This window comes from Chiloscyllium plagiosum, unplaced genomic scaffold (genome assembly GCF_037043375.1).
Source record: "Chiloscyllium plagiosum isolate Xiang-an unplaced genomic scaffold, Cpla_swu_hap1 HiC_scaffold_37, whole genome shotgun sequence".
Classification (NCBI taxonomy): Eukaryota; Metazoa; Chordata; class Chondrichthyes; order Orectolobiformes; family Hemiscylliidae; genus Chiloscyllium; species Chiloscyllium plagiosum.
In genome coordinates, this window is record NW_028270175.1 from 39,528,316 (window position 1) to 39,547,703 (window position 19,388).

Below are 19,388 nucleotides of genomic sequence, written 5' to 3' on the forward strand. Positions count from 1 at the left end.
GCACAGGTTTAATGTGAGAGGGGAAAGATTTTAAAAGGACCTGAGGGGCATCTTTTTCACACAGAGGGTGGTGCACGTATGGAACAAGCTATCAGAGGGAGTGGTAGAGGCTGGTACAATTACAACATTTAAAAGCTAAATATCACACAACACCTGGTTATAGTCCAACAGGTTTATTTGGAAGCACCAGCTTTCAGAGCACTGCTCCTTCATCAGATGGCTGTGACAAATAAACCTGTTGGACTATAATCAGGTGTTATGTGATTTTTAACTTTGTCCACCCTAGTCCAACACCAACACTTCCACATCATAACATTTAGAAGACATTTGGACAGGTACATGGATAGGAAAGGTTTAAAGACCAAAGGCAGACAAACAGGACTAGTTCAGTTTAGAAAAACTGGCTGGCATGGATGAGTTGGGCCGAAGGACCTGTTTCACTGCTGTATGACTCTACATATCACCATCAGGGAGACAGCCAGGAAACTTCAGCTGGAAATGGGCAATCCGCTTGTGTGGGACTTGGTGTTGACATCTATGCACGGAGTAAACACAGAAAAGCATGAAGCGTCAATGTGATCAGAAATCTAGCTGGTGGGCCGAGCACAAAATACAAGACTACTGTGCCTGAATGTTGCCCAATCGATGCTGAACAAGAATCCAGGGTATGGGGGCTCAAATTTCCCAAAAGGCTGGGCGATGGCATTTCTGCAACATAGAGTTAAGGGCTTCCTCTTGTTTATTTTCCTGGTGGTGTACATCACAGAGAGAGCTGAAAGGAATGAGGGGAAATAAAAACATTGTCTGGGAGTTTCAGGCCTGAGCAGGCAAACAGTTAAGCTTAGTAATCATTCTATCACAAGCCATTACCATTTAGGGTCATTGCCCAGTACTGCACCCTTCAAATATTCCAAATATTGTACCGGGTCGTCAAAGAACAATAAAGGAACGTAATGAATTGAAGTCATTTGCAGGTCAGAAGTGAGTAATAGAACAATCGCTGACTGGAATTTTACAGAACGGAAGTTAACTGGAATATGCCACAGTATTAAGAATGAGGTATCCCTAGCTGATCAGCTCCTGTCTGATACCTGATGGCCCAGATCTAGAAATAAACAATAAGATCAGATCATTGCAATTTGATAACATGGAGTTATTGCAAGCGGTACTCACACACACACAATGTCCAAGTCAGGTTTAATTCAATTAGAACAAACTCAGCCAAAATATAAATTGCCTTCGAGGGACCATTACTTACAACGTCACAGCCTGAACTGCACACGCTTCCAGGAATTATTTCATTAACCAGTACAATCCATGCTAAGGGCATAAAACCTGAGATATGGCATGGCTATTGGATAAGGCTGCAGCACAAGGTACAGGTTTGATCGATATTTGAGGAGTAACGGCAATACAGAAAGAGGAGAGATGGGCTAAACCTTGATTGAAACAGTGCTGGGAGCTCAGCTAGGTTATAATCTTGATCGAAGAGGTTCAGGCAGGAAACATGGGAGTAATGACACTAAGGATTGCAGATGCTGACATTCTGGAACACATCTGGAAAAACTCAGCAGATCTGGCAGCACCTAGGGAGAGTCATAGAGATGTACAAGATGGAAACAGACCCTTTGGTCCAACTTGTCCATGCCGACCAGATATCCTAAATTTGCCAGCACCGGGCCCATATCCCTCTAAACCCTTCCTATCCATATACCCATCCAGATGCCTTTTAAATGTTATAATTGTAGCAGCCTTCACCACTTCCTCTGGCAGCTCATTTCACACACATACCACCCTCCCTCGGGTTGCTTTTAAAGCTCTCCCCTCTCACCCTAAACCTCTAGCTCTGGATTCTCCCACTCCAAGGAAAAGGCCTTGTCTATTTACCCTATCCATGCTCATGATTTTACAAACCTCCATAAGGTCACCCCTCAGCCTCCGATGCTCCAGGGAAAACAGTCCCAGCCTATTCAGCCTCACCCTGTAGCTCAAACCCTCCAATCCCAGAAACATCCTTGTAAATCTTTTCTGAACCTTTTCTGTAGCAGGGAGACCAGAATTGCACACAATACTTCAAAAGTGTCCGAACCAATGTACTGTACAACCACAACATGACCTCCCGAACCCTATACTCAATGCACTTGACCTATGGTCAGTGGACTCAAAACAAGCTGTTTCTTTCTCCTCAGATGCTGCCAGACCTGCTGGGTTTCTCCAGGAATTTCAGGAAACGTGGGGGTCCAGTTTTTCCTTCTAGTTGATGAAGAGTTGACTTCTGACAGGCTCCCTGACTGGATGTCAGCTTGATTGACTGTCTCGGCTTCCGGCCAGGCAAGCAATCCTCCAGAATGGGTTGCAGCCAAGGGGGAGAGAGGCTGCAGCTCCAGTAAGAGGGGATCCATTTGCAGAACATGGGAGAAGGAGTTATTAAAAGGAAGAAAGTGAACTTGGGAGGGGCGGGGTAGAAAGCAGATCCTCTCATTCCCACAAGCTCTCAATCCACAAGCACTACTTTAAAGGCACTTGTGACTTTTCCCTTCAGTTTTCCAAGGTCTGGGAAATCAGAGCAACAAGGGTTAATCTTGGAAAGCAGATTATACATAGGCTGCCAGTATATTTTTACAATGTTTAAATTGCTAACCCACATCCAGCAAGGCTGACTCTCTATCCCTGGTTTGTTAAATCTTCAGGGGGATGGTTGGGGGGAGGTATGGGGGGGGGGGGGGGGGGGGGGGGGGGGTGATGTTGACAGCTTTTATTTGGTTCTGATTCGGAGATGCCGGTGTTGGACTGGGGTGTACAAAGTTAAAAATCACACAACACCAGGTTATAGTCCAACAGGTTTAATTGGAAACACTAGCATCTGGAGCATTGCTCCTGGTGAAGGACTACAGCCTGGTATTATGTGATTTTTAAACTTTGTTTGGTTCTATTATTTTAAAGTTTTAACACTTTGCTAGACCCCAACACAGCTATTTTTTCATGTGTGCGTGTTGGGGGTGGGTGGATATATAGGTGTGTGTGTGTGTTGGGGTATGTGTGGGGGTGGGTGAAGGTGTGTGTGTTGGGGGGGTGGGTGTATGGGTGTGTGTGTGTTGGGGTGCGTGTGGGGGTGGGTGGAGGTGTGTGTGGGGGTGGGTGGAGGTGTGTGTGGGGGGGTATGTGTTGTGGTGGGCGTGTGTGGGGGTGTGGATGTATAGAGTGTGAGGGTGTGTAGGTGAGTGTGTGTGCGTGTGTGTGTGTCTGTGTGGTGCACATCCAGTTGATCACAATGGTATCAGGGGATAATGAACAAGTCCAGTTAGATCCAGAGGCTGCGGGAACACAGGAGGTTCTCCTCAGAGCACAACAGGTTAAGAGTATATTTCAAAGATGCTTCACGTTGATGAGGGCAGTTAAGGATCAGCCCTTTCCACAAGTAGGAGGATTAGATACCAGAGGATACAGAATTGAGGGAACAGTAACGGAACTGGAGGGGAGATGAAAGCAATAAACTTCCATAATACAAGTCCTGATGATTTTGAGTAAGGATGTACTGGAAGCAAATTTCATAATAACTTTCAAGAAGATACTGGATAAATATTCGAAAGAGACAACTTGCAGAGCTCTCGGCACACAGCACAGGGGGAGAGTGACTGGACAGTGCTCTCCAAGAGCTGGCATAGGGACAATGGGGAAAATGGGCTTCTCTCCACTTCTTAATTTTGGTAACACTGCTGCCAGAGTTACATTCAATATTGAGTCCTTGGTTTTCAGGTTGCTCTTTTATTAAATAAATAGGGGATAGGCATCAGACTCCCAGACGCCAGTGACCAGTTCCTTCCCTCCTCCATATTCCTTGGCACATCAATCCCAGAAAGCACACAGTTTGATTATAAACACATACCTTGATTGCTGAACAATGACTAACTTGGCAAGCGGTAGGATCTGCTGCCTCCCAGTTGTGTGCTATCAGAAGGTTCTGGGCAAGTTCTACAGGAGGTTGAAAGGTGAAAGCAAACGCATATACCGCTTACCGCCTGCAAAACACTAAATGTTGGCCCACTTAGCATTAAATCTCGGTACTTAATGTAAGTAAAAACAGGAGTGGACTACGGGGTTGAGGGAAGTGCCGAATTGCAGGAGTGGGGCTTGTAGCAAACATTGGCTTCTTCTCCTGCTTATCCTCAACTGGTTAGAATGACCGAATGCCAATGTTCTCGGCACTTGGGATCTCGGCTGTGTCTGGAGCCAGTGAGTAAACAATAGGAAATACCAATGCCCAATCTGCAGAATGTTCATTGTTTTTCTATAGTCTGCACTTCCTGCAGAAGTGAAAGGCATGACTGAATCTGAACTTGCATTCCATGCGCTGTGTGTTGTTTTATTGGGCCCAAAGGGACGATTCAGGATCAAGCTTGCATTAATCTCCAATCTCACGGCTAGAATGTTGAACCAGGAACTCAACAGGCAATTCTCCACCCTCTCCCCCTCCCATCGGGGGGGGACAGGTGGGTTTGGAAGCAGTAACGGGGGGGGGGGGTTCATGTCAACATTGTTTCAAGGCTCACCCTGCTTATTTCTTTTTTTTTAAACCAAATGAAGGCTTCTTTCAGATCATCCTTCCATGAAAAAGCAATCTGGAAAGGTCTTTAAGGATGCAACAATAGTGAGGGAAACACACAAGAAATTTGTTCCATTCTTCCATTTGGTTTTATTATTGTCACACATACTGAGATGCAGTGAAAAGTATTGTTTGCGTTCATCCAAGGCAAATCATTACCTTACATAAGTCCATCAGGGTAATAGAATAGAATACAGTGCTACAATTCTGAAGCAGGGTCACTGGACCCGAAATGTTAACTCTGATTTCTCTCCACAGATGCTGCCAGACCTGCTGAGTTTTTCCAGCAAAGTCTGTTTTTGTTCCTGATTTCCAGCATCCACAGTTATTTCGGTTTTGATACTGTTACAGCCACAGAGAAGATGCAGAGAAAGACCAACTCTAATATATGAGAGGTCCACTCACAAGTCTGAATACAGCAGGGAAGATGTTCTTAAATCTGTTGGTACCTGTTTTCAAACTATTGTATCCTTTGCCCATTGGAAGAGTTTGAGGGGGGGGGTCTTTGATGTTGGCTACTTTCCAAGGCAGTGGGAAGTATAGATGGAGTCAATAGATGGAAGACTGGTTTTCATGATGGACTGGGCTCTGTTTACAACTCTGTAATTTCTTGCAGTTTTGGGAAGAGAAGTTGCCGTACCAGGCGGTGATGCATCCAGATAGGATGCTTTCTATGGTGCACCTAGTAAAATCTATAAAAGTCTTACCACCTTTCACACACTTGAGATCTCCGAAAGCCGATATTGCCTACTAAAATATAACCAGTGGTCTTTTGGAGGCAGCCACTGTGCATGAGCCTATGAACAAGGAGCAGTATTAGGCCACTTGCTCCCTCTGGTCTGCAATTTGTTTAAATTGTGGCTGATCTGATTGTAACCTCAAATCCCCCCCAATGGCCTGTCACCCCTTCACTGAACAAGAATCTATCTACCCTCTGTCTTAAAACAGTCAAGGACTCAGCACCCACCCCTTTTGCTGGTAGAGAGTTCCAATATTTGAAGACCCTCAGAGGACACCCTTTGCCTCATCGCATTGCTCAGCTTGGCTCCCAGACGGTGGCAATGTGAGAAATGGCGAGTGGAGGTTATCAAAGTGCCGGGCAGGGGCACAGAGACCACTCACATTCATAGGCTGAACACCTCCGACAGGGTTGCACTCTGCGTGCACTGCACTCAGTGTCAGCTGCAGTGTTGCACGGCAAAAGGACAGGGCAAAGGGGTAGGGGATCTTCTCAGATCATCCCAAAGCAGTTCATAGCAAAAGTACTTCTCAAGGGCAGTCACATAATTCCAGCAGCCCAGCTGGGCACAGTATCATCCCACAAACAAGATGATGACGCACAGCTCATGTGTTTTATTTTTAGTAACTTTGTTTCACCAAGTTACCAAGTGTCATAAAACAGGCTACAGGGGGTTTCTCAGTTTGAAATCTCATCCGACAGCTGACTCTCCTAACTGTGTGGCATTCAATAGTGCACTGAGGTGTCAATCTGAGCATTGCTGAGAAAAGGCACATGCTCTTGAAGGTTTCCATCTGCTTTCATCAGGACAGAATCGCAAGAATGCAAAATCCGAAAGAGACCAACAATTTCTATCTGATGTTGCTTCAGAAGAGGATGCTGGTTGCTTGGAAATTGGACTCTGATTGGTCGAGGCATTGCCTTGGAGAATGCAGCAGGGAATAGTTAACTGCCAAGTTTTTGTTTAAATTCACACCAGGAATGCCAACTTTGATTGGTCAAGATGTTGCTATGGGGAACTGAAGGTCCGCTCGACCAGGCAAATATTTGAAGTGACAAAGTGGATGCAGTGCGGTGCTCACATCACTGGACTGGAACTTAATGTGTGCTTTTGTAATGTAGAGGAGAGTGTGTCACCACTGAATCACAATCAGCATGCTATTAAATCATGTTAAACATATTTACAATTGAACAATTATAGGGCTGTGGCTATGGGTTTGCCTGGAATTCTGAACAGCAATTAAAAAAAAAACTGAAAGGAGACTTGGGTATGAAATCCTTGGCTTGAGCAGAACTGGTGTTGCTCTGCTTCCATTGGACACATGAACAGAAGCAGGCCATTCAGCCCATCGAGTCTGCTCTGCTATTCAATGAAATCTGATAATCCTCAACTCCAATTTCCTGCTCTCTCCCCACCCCACCCCAACGCAATCCTCGATTTCCTTCTTGACTAAAAATCTATCTCAGCCTTGAATATTCTTAAGGACCCAGCCTCAACATCCCTCTCCAATACAGCATTCCACAGCATTACAATCTTCTGAGAGAAGCAATTCCTCCTCATCTCTGGCTTAAAAAGGGTGATCCCTCATTCTGAGGTGATGCCCTCTAGTCCCACTCTATCCCACATGGGGAAATGACCTTTCTGGATTGAACCTGTAAAGTGCCCTAAGAATTTCAATCAAGCCACCTCTCGTTCTTCTAAACTCCAGTGAGTTCTTGAACTGCCGCAGCTTGCTGCTAACCAGAAAAGCCTGTGCTCCTCACTTTTTTGCTTTATTCATTCATGGGATACGGGCACCGCTGGCTGGGTCAGCATTTATTGCCCATCCCTAATTATGCAAAGGACAATTAAGAGTCAACCACTTTGCTGTGGGTCTGGAGTCACACATAGGCCAGACCAGGTAAGGATGGCAGTTTCCATCCTGAGAGAACATCAGAGACCCAGATGGGCTTTTCCAACAATCAACAACGGTCATCAGTAGACTCGTAATTCCAGATTTTTACTGAACTCAAACTCCCCCCATCTGCGATGGCAGAATTTGAACCCTAGTCCCCAGAACATTACCTGGGTCTCTGGATTAATAGCGATAATAGCACCTCCCAACGTTGCCCCCCCTGTGACCTTGTTCCTGCATCCTATCTTGTCCCTCTGGCGCACTATCTTCAGCTGTCAGAGTCTCATGCTAGCATTAAACCATTTTGCTTCCTTCTAACAACGTGTCTCCTCAGTCTGCCTTTAGCTCAGTTTGCCAACGTGCCTGTGCATAGTGCAGTTTGCGCTTGGCATCAGGTGATCATTGCTCCATGTATTGTCTCTTCCTCCAACTGAACCAAACGTCGCTCCCTTTAGGATCATCTGGGACACACAAGGAAAAGAAAAACACTCCTGAAAACAACTGCCTACTTTGAGCAGTCAGAGAGGAAAGCCCATCTTGCCATCCCTTCCAATTAAGTTCTTTACAACCTCTCACTTCAATCAAGTATCTTCACATAACAGCATTCTGAGGGACTATTCCCTCCGTAATGTCGTAGTCCAGTCTCTAGTCAGTCCCATACATGCTGCCCACCCACAGCTGCTACAGCTGTCCTTCCACCTCCCACTTCACACTGTCCAAAGGCCCAATCGCCCCTTCCAGAGATCTCGTCTGGTCATGATGCTATCCCTCCTGCAACGGGGTGACTAGACATAGACCGAGTGACCTCCAGTTAATGCTGACCACTGCTGTTAGTCAGGGCTAGCTCACAGCACTGTAGGAGCTGCTGCTCACATTCAGAGTTACTGAACACCCTCTTCAAGTGTAGAAACCTCCAGGGCCTGTTGGTCTAGTGCAGTAGTGGATAACCATTCTTGGTCTAACTAGAAGAGCCTGTTGTCGATACCAAGATGTAATTCATTGTGTGTTACCAACTCGTTCCAGGTTCCAGTCATCTGATGGACATTATTACAGAGACCAGGTGTTACGTCTCACCTCTTGGGGATTTTAATCTGCTCTGTCTTCTAATCCAAATGACATCACAGTCCATGCTTCTGGAAATCCTCTATATTAACCCTTTTTCAACAAATCTCTCTGTTCCAGTACGAGGCCCAGCTTCAGGTCTGTTGAATTCCCAGCCCCACTCACGCCTGGATTCCCCTCTCCTTGGCCTTCCTCACTTTTCCGATGAAGACAAGTTAATCTCAACGCAGGTTCAAGAAGGAGCAGCTCAGCTTTTCACGAGGCACTCCACTGCCCTTCCATACTCAACGGAGTTCATTTCAAGTCCAACAACTACTGCCTGCCCTGCCAGGATTTATTTTATTGATTTCAATTTATTTCAATTTAGATTTATTTTACTCCTTTCTGATGTTGCTATGGAACTGGCTCAACCCTTCGATATTATCCTTGTGTCCACTCCTCGAGCAAATTACCTCAGAGCCTTGAGATTTGATCGCACTATAATGTGTGCCATGCTGTATTCCCAAAAGACGTGAATCCATACAGAAAATTCAGCATCTCTCGTACTGGTCACTAATAGTCGGAGGTTTTATGTTGTCTGGTGAAAAGCATCTCCCTTGTTTGCCATCTCCAGTGGGACATACCTTGTGTTCAAAGAATGTTTTAATGGTATCACTGATTCAAATCCAGCCTCTTAAAACAAAAGTGCAATCTATTAAGTTATAAAGTGTACTTTATGACCTGCAGAAAGTTTTCGTGCTAAGGGATGGTGAGTTGAACATCCCCAGGAGCAATTCCTGGTTTGTGCCATACCTAAGGATCATTGCAAAGCTGCTGAAACAATCGGTCTTTGCCCAAGGCACCTTCCTGTCCAGGTTCCCTGTCCTGAACTTTAATCAATGGTCCCTGCTGGAGAAAACTCGGGCCTCGATAAGGACAGGATTCAGCAGGGTTACGATGCCACACAGTGGGTCGACACGCAAAGTCTAGGGTCAGTCACGTGGCACGGCCTCATTCTTTGAGGCCCTGTGCCATGGAACTGTGCTCCTGCTGGGAGGGAAGTAATGGGGGGGGGGGGGGGGGGGGAAATGTAAGATGAAAGGTGAGAGCTTCAGGGATTCCTTGCGCGTTAACAAACCTCCGATTCCAACAAGGGCAGCCACCAAGATGGCTGACCATTTGGTTTGATGTCAAAAATGGTGAGGATAACTTCCATTAACATTCAGGCGTGAAGCCTTGTAGCAGGAAATGGAGGGCGGGGGGGGGTCAGTGAAGGAAAATCACCTTGGGAAACACGTCACCAATTCCTCTCACCAGAGAATGGAAAGGAAATGTTAGGGGATTCATTTGGACTTTGTGCCGTGAACTGAAAGCATTTAAATCTCTTGCTCCCACTGAAATCACATTGTAAACTCTCGCCTGTAAAAGAACACAGTACACTAAACCTAATGAACCAGAGACCTTTAGAAGATGACCCATACTTTCGCAGTCATCATTATGGAGGTGAGTCTCCAATTCCAGATTTATTAAGTGAATTCAAATTCTATCAATGGCGGTGGTGGGATTTGAATGCATGACCCATAGCCTGGGCCTCTGGATTATCGTGCCGGTGACATTACTGCCATGTTTGTTGCGGCAAGCAGACCAGAATTACAAGCCAGCTGGTTTCCAAATGATACGACTGGACCGCCTTCATTACCACCGAAATCAAACTCTTTCTGCAGCCCGAAACCTACAGCTGCCGAACACCATGACCCCACATTGAAAATCTCCTGTTCCACATCCAGTCACTGAGAATGTTATACACACACAGATGAAACCCTGAGCCTGCCCTGCTGGTCAGGAAGGTCATGGCTAATCTGTTTGTATTTTGACTTCCACCTTATCCCCCAATAGATTTGATTCACTTGTCTGAAAAAAGTTGCAAGCAAGTTCCAAATTCACACAATCATTTCAGAACGAAGATTTCTCCTCATCTCAATCTTAAAGCCTCTCATTTCAAAATAGCACCTCCTATTGATTGATAGACTCCAGCTCAAGGAGAAACAACCTTTTCACATCCATCTTGTCAAGACCATTCACTTCAATCAGGTCTCCATTCTCTCTTCTCAACTCCAGTGGGAGGAAGCCCAGCCTGCTCATTCCATCCTCATTAAGATAACCCACTAATTCATACAATCCCTACAGTGTGGAAACCAGCCATTCAGCCCATCAGGTCCACACCAATGACCGACCCCTCCACCTTATTAGCCTGCATTTCCCACGGCCAAGTCACCTAACCTGCACTTCTTTGGATTGTGGGAGGAAATCAATGCAGACACAGGGAGAACAGGCAAACTCCACACAGACAATCACCCAAGGGTAGCATTGAACCCAGATCCCTGGTGCTATGAGGCAGCAGTGTTAGCCACTGAGCCACCATGCCGCCAACAACTGCAGGTCTCAATTTGGTAAACGTCTTCTGAACCACTCCCAATGCACTTACACCCTCCCTTAAATAAGGAGACCAACACTGCACACAGTATTTGATATTTCAGTTCCTGTAGAACTGAAGCACATTTTTAAGTTCTCTAGTTTAATTTCTCTTGTACTAATGAAGAGAATCCAATTAGCCCATATGATTGCAGGCTTCTTGTGACTCATTTACTAGAACATCTTGATCCCTTGGGACTTCAGAATTCTGGAGTTTTTTTCCCACTTTTAAGTAATACTCTGTTTTTTACATTCTTTCTGTCAAAGTAAAAGAAGAGTCTTGTTTTCCCAGATTATAATCCATCTGGCAGATTTTTGCCCATTCGACTTATCTATGTATTTCTGCAAACTGTGTGGCATGTAGCTCAGTGGTTAGCACTGCTGTCTCCCAATGCCAGGGACCTGGGTTCGATTCAACCCCTGGGTAATTGTCTGTGTGGCATTTTCAAATTCTCCCTGTTTCTGTGTCGGTTTCCTCCCACAGTCCAAAGATGTACAGGTTAGATGGACTGGCTATGCTAAATGTTCCATTGTGTCTAGGTGGATTAGCCATGGGAAATGCAGGGTTACAGGGACGGGATTGGGTCTGGGTGGGATGCCCTTCTGAGGGCTGGTGTGGGCTGAATGGCCTATTTCCACACTGAAGGATTCTATGAAACTCCTTATGACTTCTTCACAACATACTTTCGTATCTATTTTTGAAGCATCTGCGGAGTTAGTAACCATGTATTCTCCCGTCATTGAAATAAGTTGTTGTAAATTATAAAATATCAAAGCTCCGGAATGGAATCCAGTCACATTCTGCTAACCAGATAATTAACCTTCCTCTCTGTTTTCTGTTAGCCAGGCAATCTTCTATTTGTTCTAAGGAAGGGTTACTGGATCTAAAACATTAACTCTGATTTCTCTTCACAGATGCTGCCAGACCTGCTGAGCTTTTCCAGCAATTTCTGTTTTGGAATTTTCAATCCATGCCAATATGCTACCCACTACATCATGAATATTTATTTTCCACAAAACCTTTGATGTGGCACATTATCAAATGCTTTCTGGAAATCCAAGTACAATATGCCTACAGACTCCTCTTTATCCACAAGGCATATTGTTCCTTCATGGACCACTGTAAATTTTTAAACGTCATTTTCTTTTAACAAAACTATGCTGACTTTTTCCAACCACCTTGTTTTTTTTATCCTAAGTGCCTGGCTATTATTAGATTGTCTCAAACACCTTCCCATGACATACACCATGCTAACTGGCCTAAAAGTTCCTGTTTCCTGCCTCCCTCCCTTCTCGAATAACGGTGTTATTTTTGCCATTTTCCAATCATATCGAATCTTTCTAGAATCTAGGGAATCCTGGAAAATCTATGTTAATGTACCCACTACCTAAGACCTAATATGAAATCTATTTGGATTCAGAAACTCATCAGTCTGCAGCTCTGACAGTTTGCTCAGTATCACTGAATATCATTATACTGAACTCCTCTCTCTCTTCCTCCTCCCTGGTTTACAGCTCTTCCTGAAATTACTGGCAAATTACTGGCAACCAGAGCAAACTATTTTACTCATTTAATCTGCTGTTTCCCCATTCTAACTCTCTGGAGCACTAACAATCACTTTACTTATTTGTTTCATTTCAAAATATCTGTAGAAACTCTTGCTGTCTATTTTTACATTCCTAGCTAGCTTTGCCTTATACCCTTTTGGTTATTCTCTGCGGGGGTCTAGCCTGACCATTCACACAATTGTCTTTGTTCAATTCCATTCTTTTTCCTTTGGTTTAATGCTTTCCCTAACATTTTCCTAGTTCGTCCTATGCCATTGGTATATACAAGGACCATTACAGTGGATCCTCCACTTCCCAATGCAGGTCCTGCTCCAGCTCTGAGGAGATGTCCTGGACTCTGGTACCGGACATGTGACTTGCATTCTTTGTTGCAGAGAACAGTGCCAACTCTCCTCACTATACCATCCCCAACTACTATTACATTGCTTTCCGCTCTCCCACTTCAACATCCTCCTGTACCACAGCACCATGGACACGTGTTCATTAATCTGGCAACCTTGACTCTCAGGCTTCGGGAACTTCAAACTGACTGGCCAAATGCAGAGACTGTGGCTCCTATACTCCTGCCCTCTGGGTCCCTTTACCTGGCTCACTCTCAGTCATACTCACCTGTCCCTGAACACTTACCAATCAGAAGATCCTATCTAAAGTGGTGTAACTGTCCCAGTGCAAAACATCAAGATAACTAATCCCCTTTCCTCATTTGCTGTGGTGCCCTTTATAGCTTGGCTTCCGATTCCATCTCTGAGCCAAAGTTTCTTGCGCCACAAACACTGATTGCCAATGTGTTTGTCCTGGAGTACAATAGTATCCAGCGACTCCCACATGCTGTAGACGTGACACACCTGTTTTAGTTATAAGGTTAATTACATATTTATTACCTGTACCACCTATTTATATACAATGATGAAACTGAAGAGGAGAACAAGCCTTAATCACTTACCACAAAATAGCAAGAGAAAGAACCAATTCCTACAGAAGAGTAGAAAAGTACACAAATATCGTCTTCCTTCATTTTAGCAGATTCCTTACCTTCCAAACTCTCAGGTTTGCACTCAGCTGTACATACAGTCATAGAGATGTACAGCACAGAAACTGATCCTTTGGTCCAACTCACCCATGCCGACCAGATATCCCAACCTAATCTAGTTCCATTTGCCACATCTGGTCCACATCCCTCTGAATCCTTCATATTCAATTACCCATCCAGATGCCTTTTAAATGTTGTAATTGTCCCAGCTTCCACCATTTCCTCTGGCAGCTCATTCCATACATACACCACCATTTGCATGAAAAAGTTGCCCTTAACGTCCCTTTTAAATCTTTCCCCCTCACCCTAAACTATACCTTTTAGTTTTGGACTCTCCCATCCCGGGGAAAAGACCTTGTCTATTTATCCTATCTACATGATTTTATAAACCTCTATAAGGTCATCCCTCAGCCTCCGACGCTCCAAGGAACGTTTGCCATACTGAGATTTGCCCTCAGGCTGACCACTGACTGAGCTTGGTTGGATTGAGGAGGGTTTGCTGAAACTATTATTTTTCTTCCTGTGATGGTGATGTCACTAGCAAGGCCAACATTAGAATGTCTTCAGTCGAGCTGATGCAATCACCAGCGCAGGGGGTGGCAATAGTTGGAAATGCTACTCAAATGTCTTGCAAAGTCACGTTTACAAGGTGTGGTGTCACAGTGGAATTAGTCAGTTTTGAGATTTGTAGCTCAGGTTGCGGTTCTGAATGGAGGTTTGCTCACCGAGCTGGAAGGTTCATTTCCAGACATTTCGTCACCCTACTAGGTAACATCTTCAGTGGGCCTCCTGGTGAAGCACTGCTGCTGATTCCTGCTTTCTATTTATATGTTTGGGTTTCTTTGGGTTGGTGATGTCATCTCCTGTGGTGATGTCATTTCCTGCTCTTTTTCTCAGGGGTTGGTAGATGAGTATTGTCACTGGTGTGAACTAATGCTCTGGGAACTCAAGTTCAAATCCCAGCACAGCAGCTGGGGAATTTATACTGACTTCATTAGATAAATCTTGACTTCAGCAATGAAGCAAACCAGTTCACCAATACCTTAAAAGGTGGCAAATCTGCCATCTTTATCTGGTCTACATGTGACTCCAGACCCTGAGCAATGTGGCTGACAATTAACTGTCCTCTGAAGTGGGCAAAATCAATCAGTTGCATTCAAGAAGGTGGCTCAGCACTATTCTCTCATTCAGGGGTAAATGAGAATGGGCATGAAGTGCCAACCTTGCCAGGGAAGCCCAACAGCACATGAATTGATTAAAGCAAAACGCACAATGGTACTGACTGGATGCCTATGTGTCCCCAGTCTGTACGGCGTGGGAAGGATAACATGGATGGACAAAATAGAAGCAATGCAAAGGGATAAACATAACAGTAGAGTAGTCCACCAGCAATTACAACATTTAAAAGACATTTGGATATGTAAACAAATAGGAAAGGTTAGGAGGGATATGGGCCAAATGCAGGCAAGTGAGACTAGTTTAATTTGGGAACATGGACTGGTTGGAGCGAAGAATCTGTTTCCTTACTGTATGACTCTATGAATACAGAAAAGCCAAAGAAATGAGGAGCTTGAGGGAAGCTTGAAATAAAATATGTTAAAGGGCTTTAAAAGTTTCCAATGTACACGAGAGGTGATACATTTTGGCAAAAAAGCATTAATGACGTCAGTCTGAACGGGAGTAAGCTCAGCGTTTGGGAAGAGCAAGGATGCAGCAATTGAAAAGTGGGGCAGAACATGCATTTTGACAAAAAAAGAGGATAGATTTTCAATGTCCTACCTGGTGGCCCTCTGGGTACACTTCGTCAACAGTGGAGTCGATCAGGTCATCCTCGTCAAAGGTAGCTCGTTTGTAGGTCGACATCTGAAGAGCCAAATGGACAACAGACTCTCTGAGTGTTTCCATCTCTGTTAGAGTCACCCTGTGGGCCTGCCATGTGCTGGGTCAGGATACAGTGACCCCACAAAACCTGCAGAAACCACTTCTCAAACACCGTTGGTGTGCCTCATCACACCTGAACACAAGTATTCCTTTGAGGTGGGGAGAAAAAGCTTCCTGAAGTTACTAACGCTTTCCTTTTGGGACTGACTGACCTCTGCTGCAGCGAATTCGACTGAATGCACCTCTCGAAGCAGGAACACTTTAAGATTCCTTTTGTAGTATTTCACAATGTGATTTGCGAAAAGTGCCTCAGCATCGAAAACACCAGCTTAAAACACAAAGGTTAGCTTTCTTAAAAAAAAACCCGACACTTCCTTGTTCCTACATTCCCACATGGGCAGCTCTCAAAGATCTTGGGAAAGTAAATATCCTGTCCTGATACAAATCGCACACAAGAGCTCACTCGTTTGTCAAGAGTCTTTTGTTACTTTACAAATGTTGTCGTTGCTGCTGTTACCCCAGAGTGGTTGGACAGGGGGAGGAGCTTGTTACTACATTCCCCAAGTGCTTTAACTTCCCTGCTGCACTCAGAATGGTTGGAGTTATCGCGGTCAGATCTGACTCACCAAACAGCTGGCCAGGTGAATCAAAAACTCCGTCTTAACCCTTTCAGGGACCTGTCTGCCTCTCAGGAGGAAGAGTTTCCTCTCTGAGTGCAGAGCTGCAGCTGTGCACTCTCACCGACTGAATTTTCACCCTATATTCCCATTAATGCCATACCCTAATAGACTGTGCCAACACAGTGGAGCAGCAGAATCCAGGGCACTTGCTGTTTAAGAACTGAAGGAACTGTGGATACTGTAAATCAGAAACAAGAACAGAAAATGCTGGAAAAGCTCAGCAGCATCTGTGGAGAGAAAAATAGAGTTAACATTTTGGATTGAGTGACCCTTCCTCAGAAGTTCCTAGGAAGGGTCACTTGACCCAAAACATTAACGCTGATTTCCCTCAACAGATATTGCCACACTGGCTATTAACATGCTGAGGTAGTGTGCTGTCTTGTAATTTGTAAGGAGGATGGTTGACTCAGTTGACTTGAAAACCTTGAACACTTTTATTATCAGTTCAGATCGCAACCTGCAGTCATCCATCACTGTGAACATGAGTTTCTGCTGTCTCCTGCAGCACACTAATGTGGTCTCAATCCTGCTCCTTGGGTCTGAGTGGGATGCTCTTTGGAGGGTCAGTGCAGACTCAATGGACCGAATGATCTCTATCTGCGCTGTTGGGATTGTACGATTCTAAACGATTCCATGGTATAACTTGTGGATGAGAATGGTGTGTCTGACACTGACACCCCACGTCTCTTTGCCTGTGGTGCTTTGCTTGTGATCACAATTACCTATTTGAAAGTGCCTAACTACAAAGGTAATGCTCACAGTTTTTGCTATATAAATGCAAGTATTTGCTGTTTACCTGGGAGCTCAATAAAGAAAGATAACAATGCCATGAAATTGTACACCGCTACAATATTGTGAGATAGATTAGTCTCAAACTCACCTCTAATTTACCAATTCAGGTTTGGCTCTAAACTTAAAAGGAAGCACATTTCGTTCTCAGTAAGTCAAGTGTGTCTATTTACACGCACATTTCCAACTATTCAGTCACCAAAGGAGTGTTTGCACTCAAGCTTTACCAAACACTCACGCTCTGCTTTTGGTTTCCCATTTTACCAAATAAACACAAAGGTTGGCACGTGTAGGAGCAGATCTAAAAGCCAGACGATATGTTCACTGCTCTATACTTTACTGCTCAGAAATCCAGTTAGGTGCATCCAATAAGGTTCACAACCAGCCACATGGGATTAATATACTGGTCTAACATGATCCAGTAAACAGCCAGTAAAATAAAGGGGCTAGATGACAGTAAACATTATATTAATGGGGCGGCACGGTGGCACAGTGGTTAGCACTGCTGCCTCACAGCACCAGAGACCCGGGTTCAATTCCCGCCTCAGGCGACTGACTGTGTGGAGTTTGCACGTTCTCTCCGTGTCTACGTGGGTTTCCTCCGGGTGCTCCGGTTTCTTCCCACAGTCCAAAGATGTGCAGGTCAGGTGAATTGGCCATACTAAATTGCCCGTAGTGTTAGATAAGGGGTAAATGTAGGGGTATGGGTGGGTTACGCTTCGGCGGGTTGGTGTGGACTTGTTGGGCCGAAGGGCCTGTTTCCACACTGTAATGTAATGTAATGTAATCTAATCCAAAGATGTGCAGGTCAGGTGAATTGGCCATGCTAAATTGCCCATTGTGTTAGGTACATTAGTCAAGGGGTAAATATAGGGTAGGGGAATGGGTCTGGATGGGTTAATCTTCAGAGAGTCGGTGTGGACTTGTTGGGCTAAAGGGCCTGTTTCCATATTGTAGTGAATCTAATCTAATCTAATCTAATTAAAGGAGGCCGGTTTAACAAGACTCGTTGACATTTACAGCACAGAACAGGGCCATTTGGTCTATCGGGCCTGCACCAAAGATCTGACTGTACTAAACCCATTTTCCAGCTCTTGCCCTGGAGGCTATGGCAATGTAGGTGAAGGCTTAAGTGTTGTGAGAGTTTCTGAGTCAACCAACCCTGTCAGGCAGTGAGTTCATGACACCGTCTTGAGGAGAAATCTTTTTCACTTACTCTTCTCTGAGCCTTCTACCTCTTACATTACATCTATATCCCCTGGTTACTGATCCCTCTAATAGTGGGGAAAAGTGCCTTAATATCCACTCGACCAATTTAAGTCAGTCTTATACACCTCTATCGGGCCCTCTCTCAATATTCACTGCTTCAAGGAAGATAACCCCCAGTCTATCCAATTATTCCTCACATCGCAGACTTTGCAGCCTACAGGCAGCATCCGAGTAAAATGTCCTCTGCCCCCTCTCTAATGTATTCATATCCTGCCTATTATGTACTGGATGCAGTACTCTGGCTATGCCTCATCAGCGTTTGATATGGTTTCAACATAACCATCTTGCTCTTGTGTTTTATTGATAGGCCCTGATCAGTAACCCATCTATTTTAAAGCAGGCAACCTGAGCACTAAATTTTCTGTTCATCAGAAAGTATAGACTTCAATATTAAAACAGCTTTACACTTGCAATGCATCTTTTAGATTGTAAACATTTTAGTCCTGGTAGACTTGAACAATTAGACTTTGAATTAGTTTTATTGTCAAACGTACTCAGGAATACAGTGGAAAGTCGACAAGTCACCACTTACAGCTCCACCTTCAGTACCTGGGTACAGATTCTTAAGTACAAACTCTGAGGGAAAAAAAATAAGAAAACTAAGGAAATAAGAAGTTCAGCAACAAGTTAGAAAAGTAGCAAAAGAAGATTTCAGAATAACAGTCTTTCTAACCCAGACTTCATAAGGCACTGGTTAGGAGGAACCCGCTATAGTCAAAGAGAGAGACTTGAGATGGCTCTTGAAAGAGCAAAGTGATATAGAAAGAAAGGAGCTCAGGAAGTGATTTCCTATTTGTGAGACAGCTCCTGGACTTGTGCAGTGGAACTTAGGGGTTCACACAGCAGAGCATAGGATACAAACCTGTACAGCGGGCTTGAGGTGATGTGGGGTGGGCTTAGATAGAGACTTCACAATTCTGAGCTTATTCTCTGGTACTCCCCATGCTAGGTAGAGCAAGAAATACTTGCGTTTGGGTAGCATCTTTTGCATCCCAAGGCACTGCACATGCTCAAGACTGTGATGTCCACATTCCACAAATGGAAAAAAAGGCAGAGGAGCCAAAACTCCCCCATGCCCAGACAATGAACCTGTAGATGGAACAAGCAATTTGAAAAGTCAATGCTTTCCTCTAATCCCTAAGAATAAAGGACTATTGCTGCAACTCTATAGCACCTTGACAAAACCATGTCTGCTGTAACAGGGAAGGAGACACAAACTGTACAAAAGGAAGGATGTGCAGTATCTGCATATTCTCGAGGGAGTGCAATGAAGGTTCACTGGACTGACACCACAGATGAAGGCACTATCCTGTGAGACCAGACTTGACCTCCACTCATGAGAGTTTGAATGGGTTAGAGGTGACTCTACGGATTTACAGCTGACTCTTCAGGGAAATGTTTCTTCCTTCAAGATTGCGAA

The 19,388-nt window shown here is 44.6% G+C and overlaps 1 protein-coding gene across 3 annotated transcripts in view; it reads right to left on the bottom strand.

The window, feature by feature from the left end:
* The window catches only part of LOC122540197 (endothelin-converting enzyme 1-like), a 334,937-nt gene that overhangs the window by 148,643 nt on the left and 166,906 nt on the right, over positions 1–19,388 (bottom strand). For 2 of the 3 annotated variants that reach the window (XM_043675566.2, XM_043675567.2), the window contains exon 2: positions 15,129–15,212. In XM_043675566.2, coding sequence (XP_043531501.2) covers positions 15,129–15,212 — 84 coding nt within the window. Of the gene's footprint in view, positions 1–15,128; positions 15,726–19,388 lie in introns of those variants that run through there. The other variant, XM_043675564.2, reaches the window with a different exon arrangement.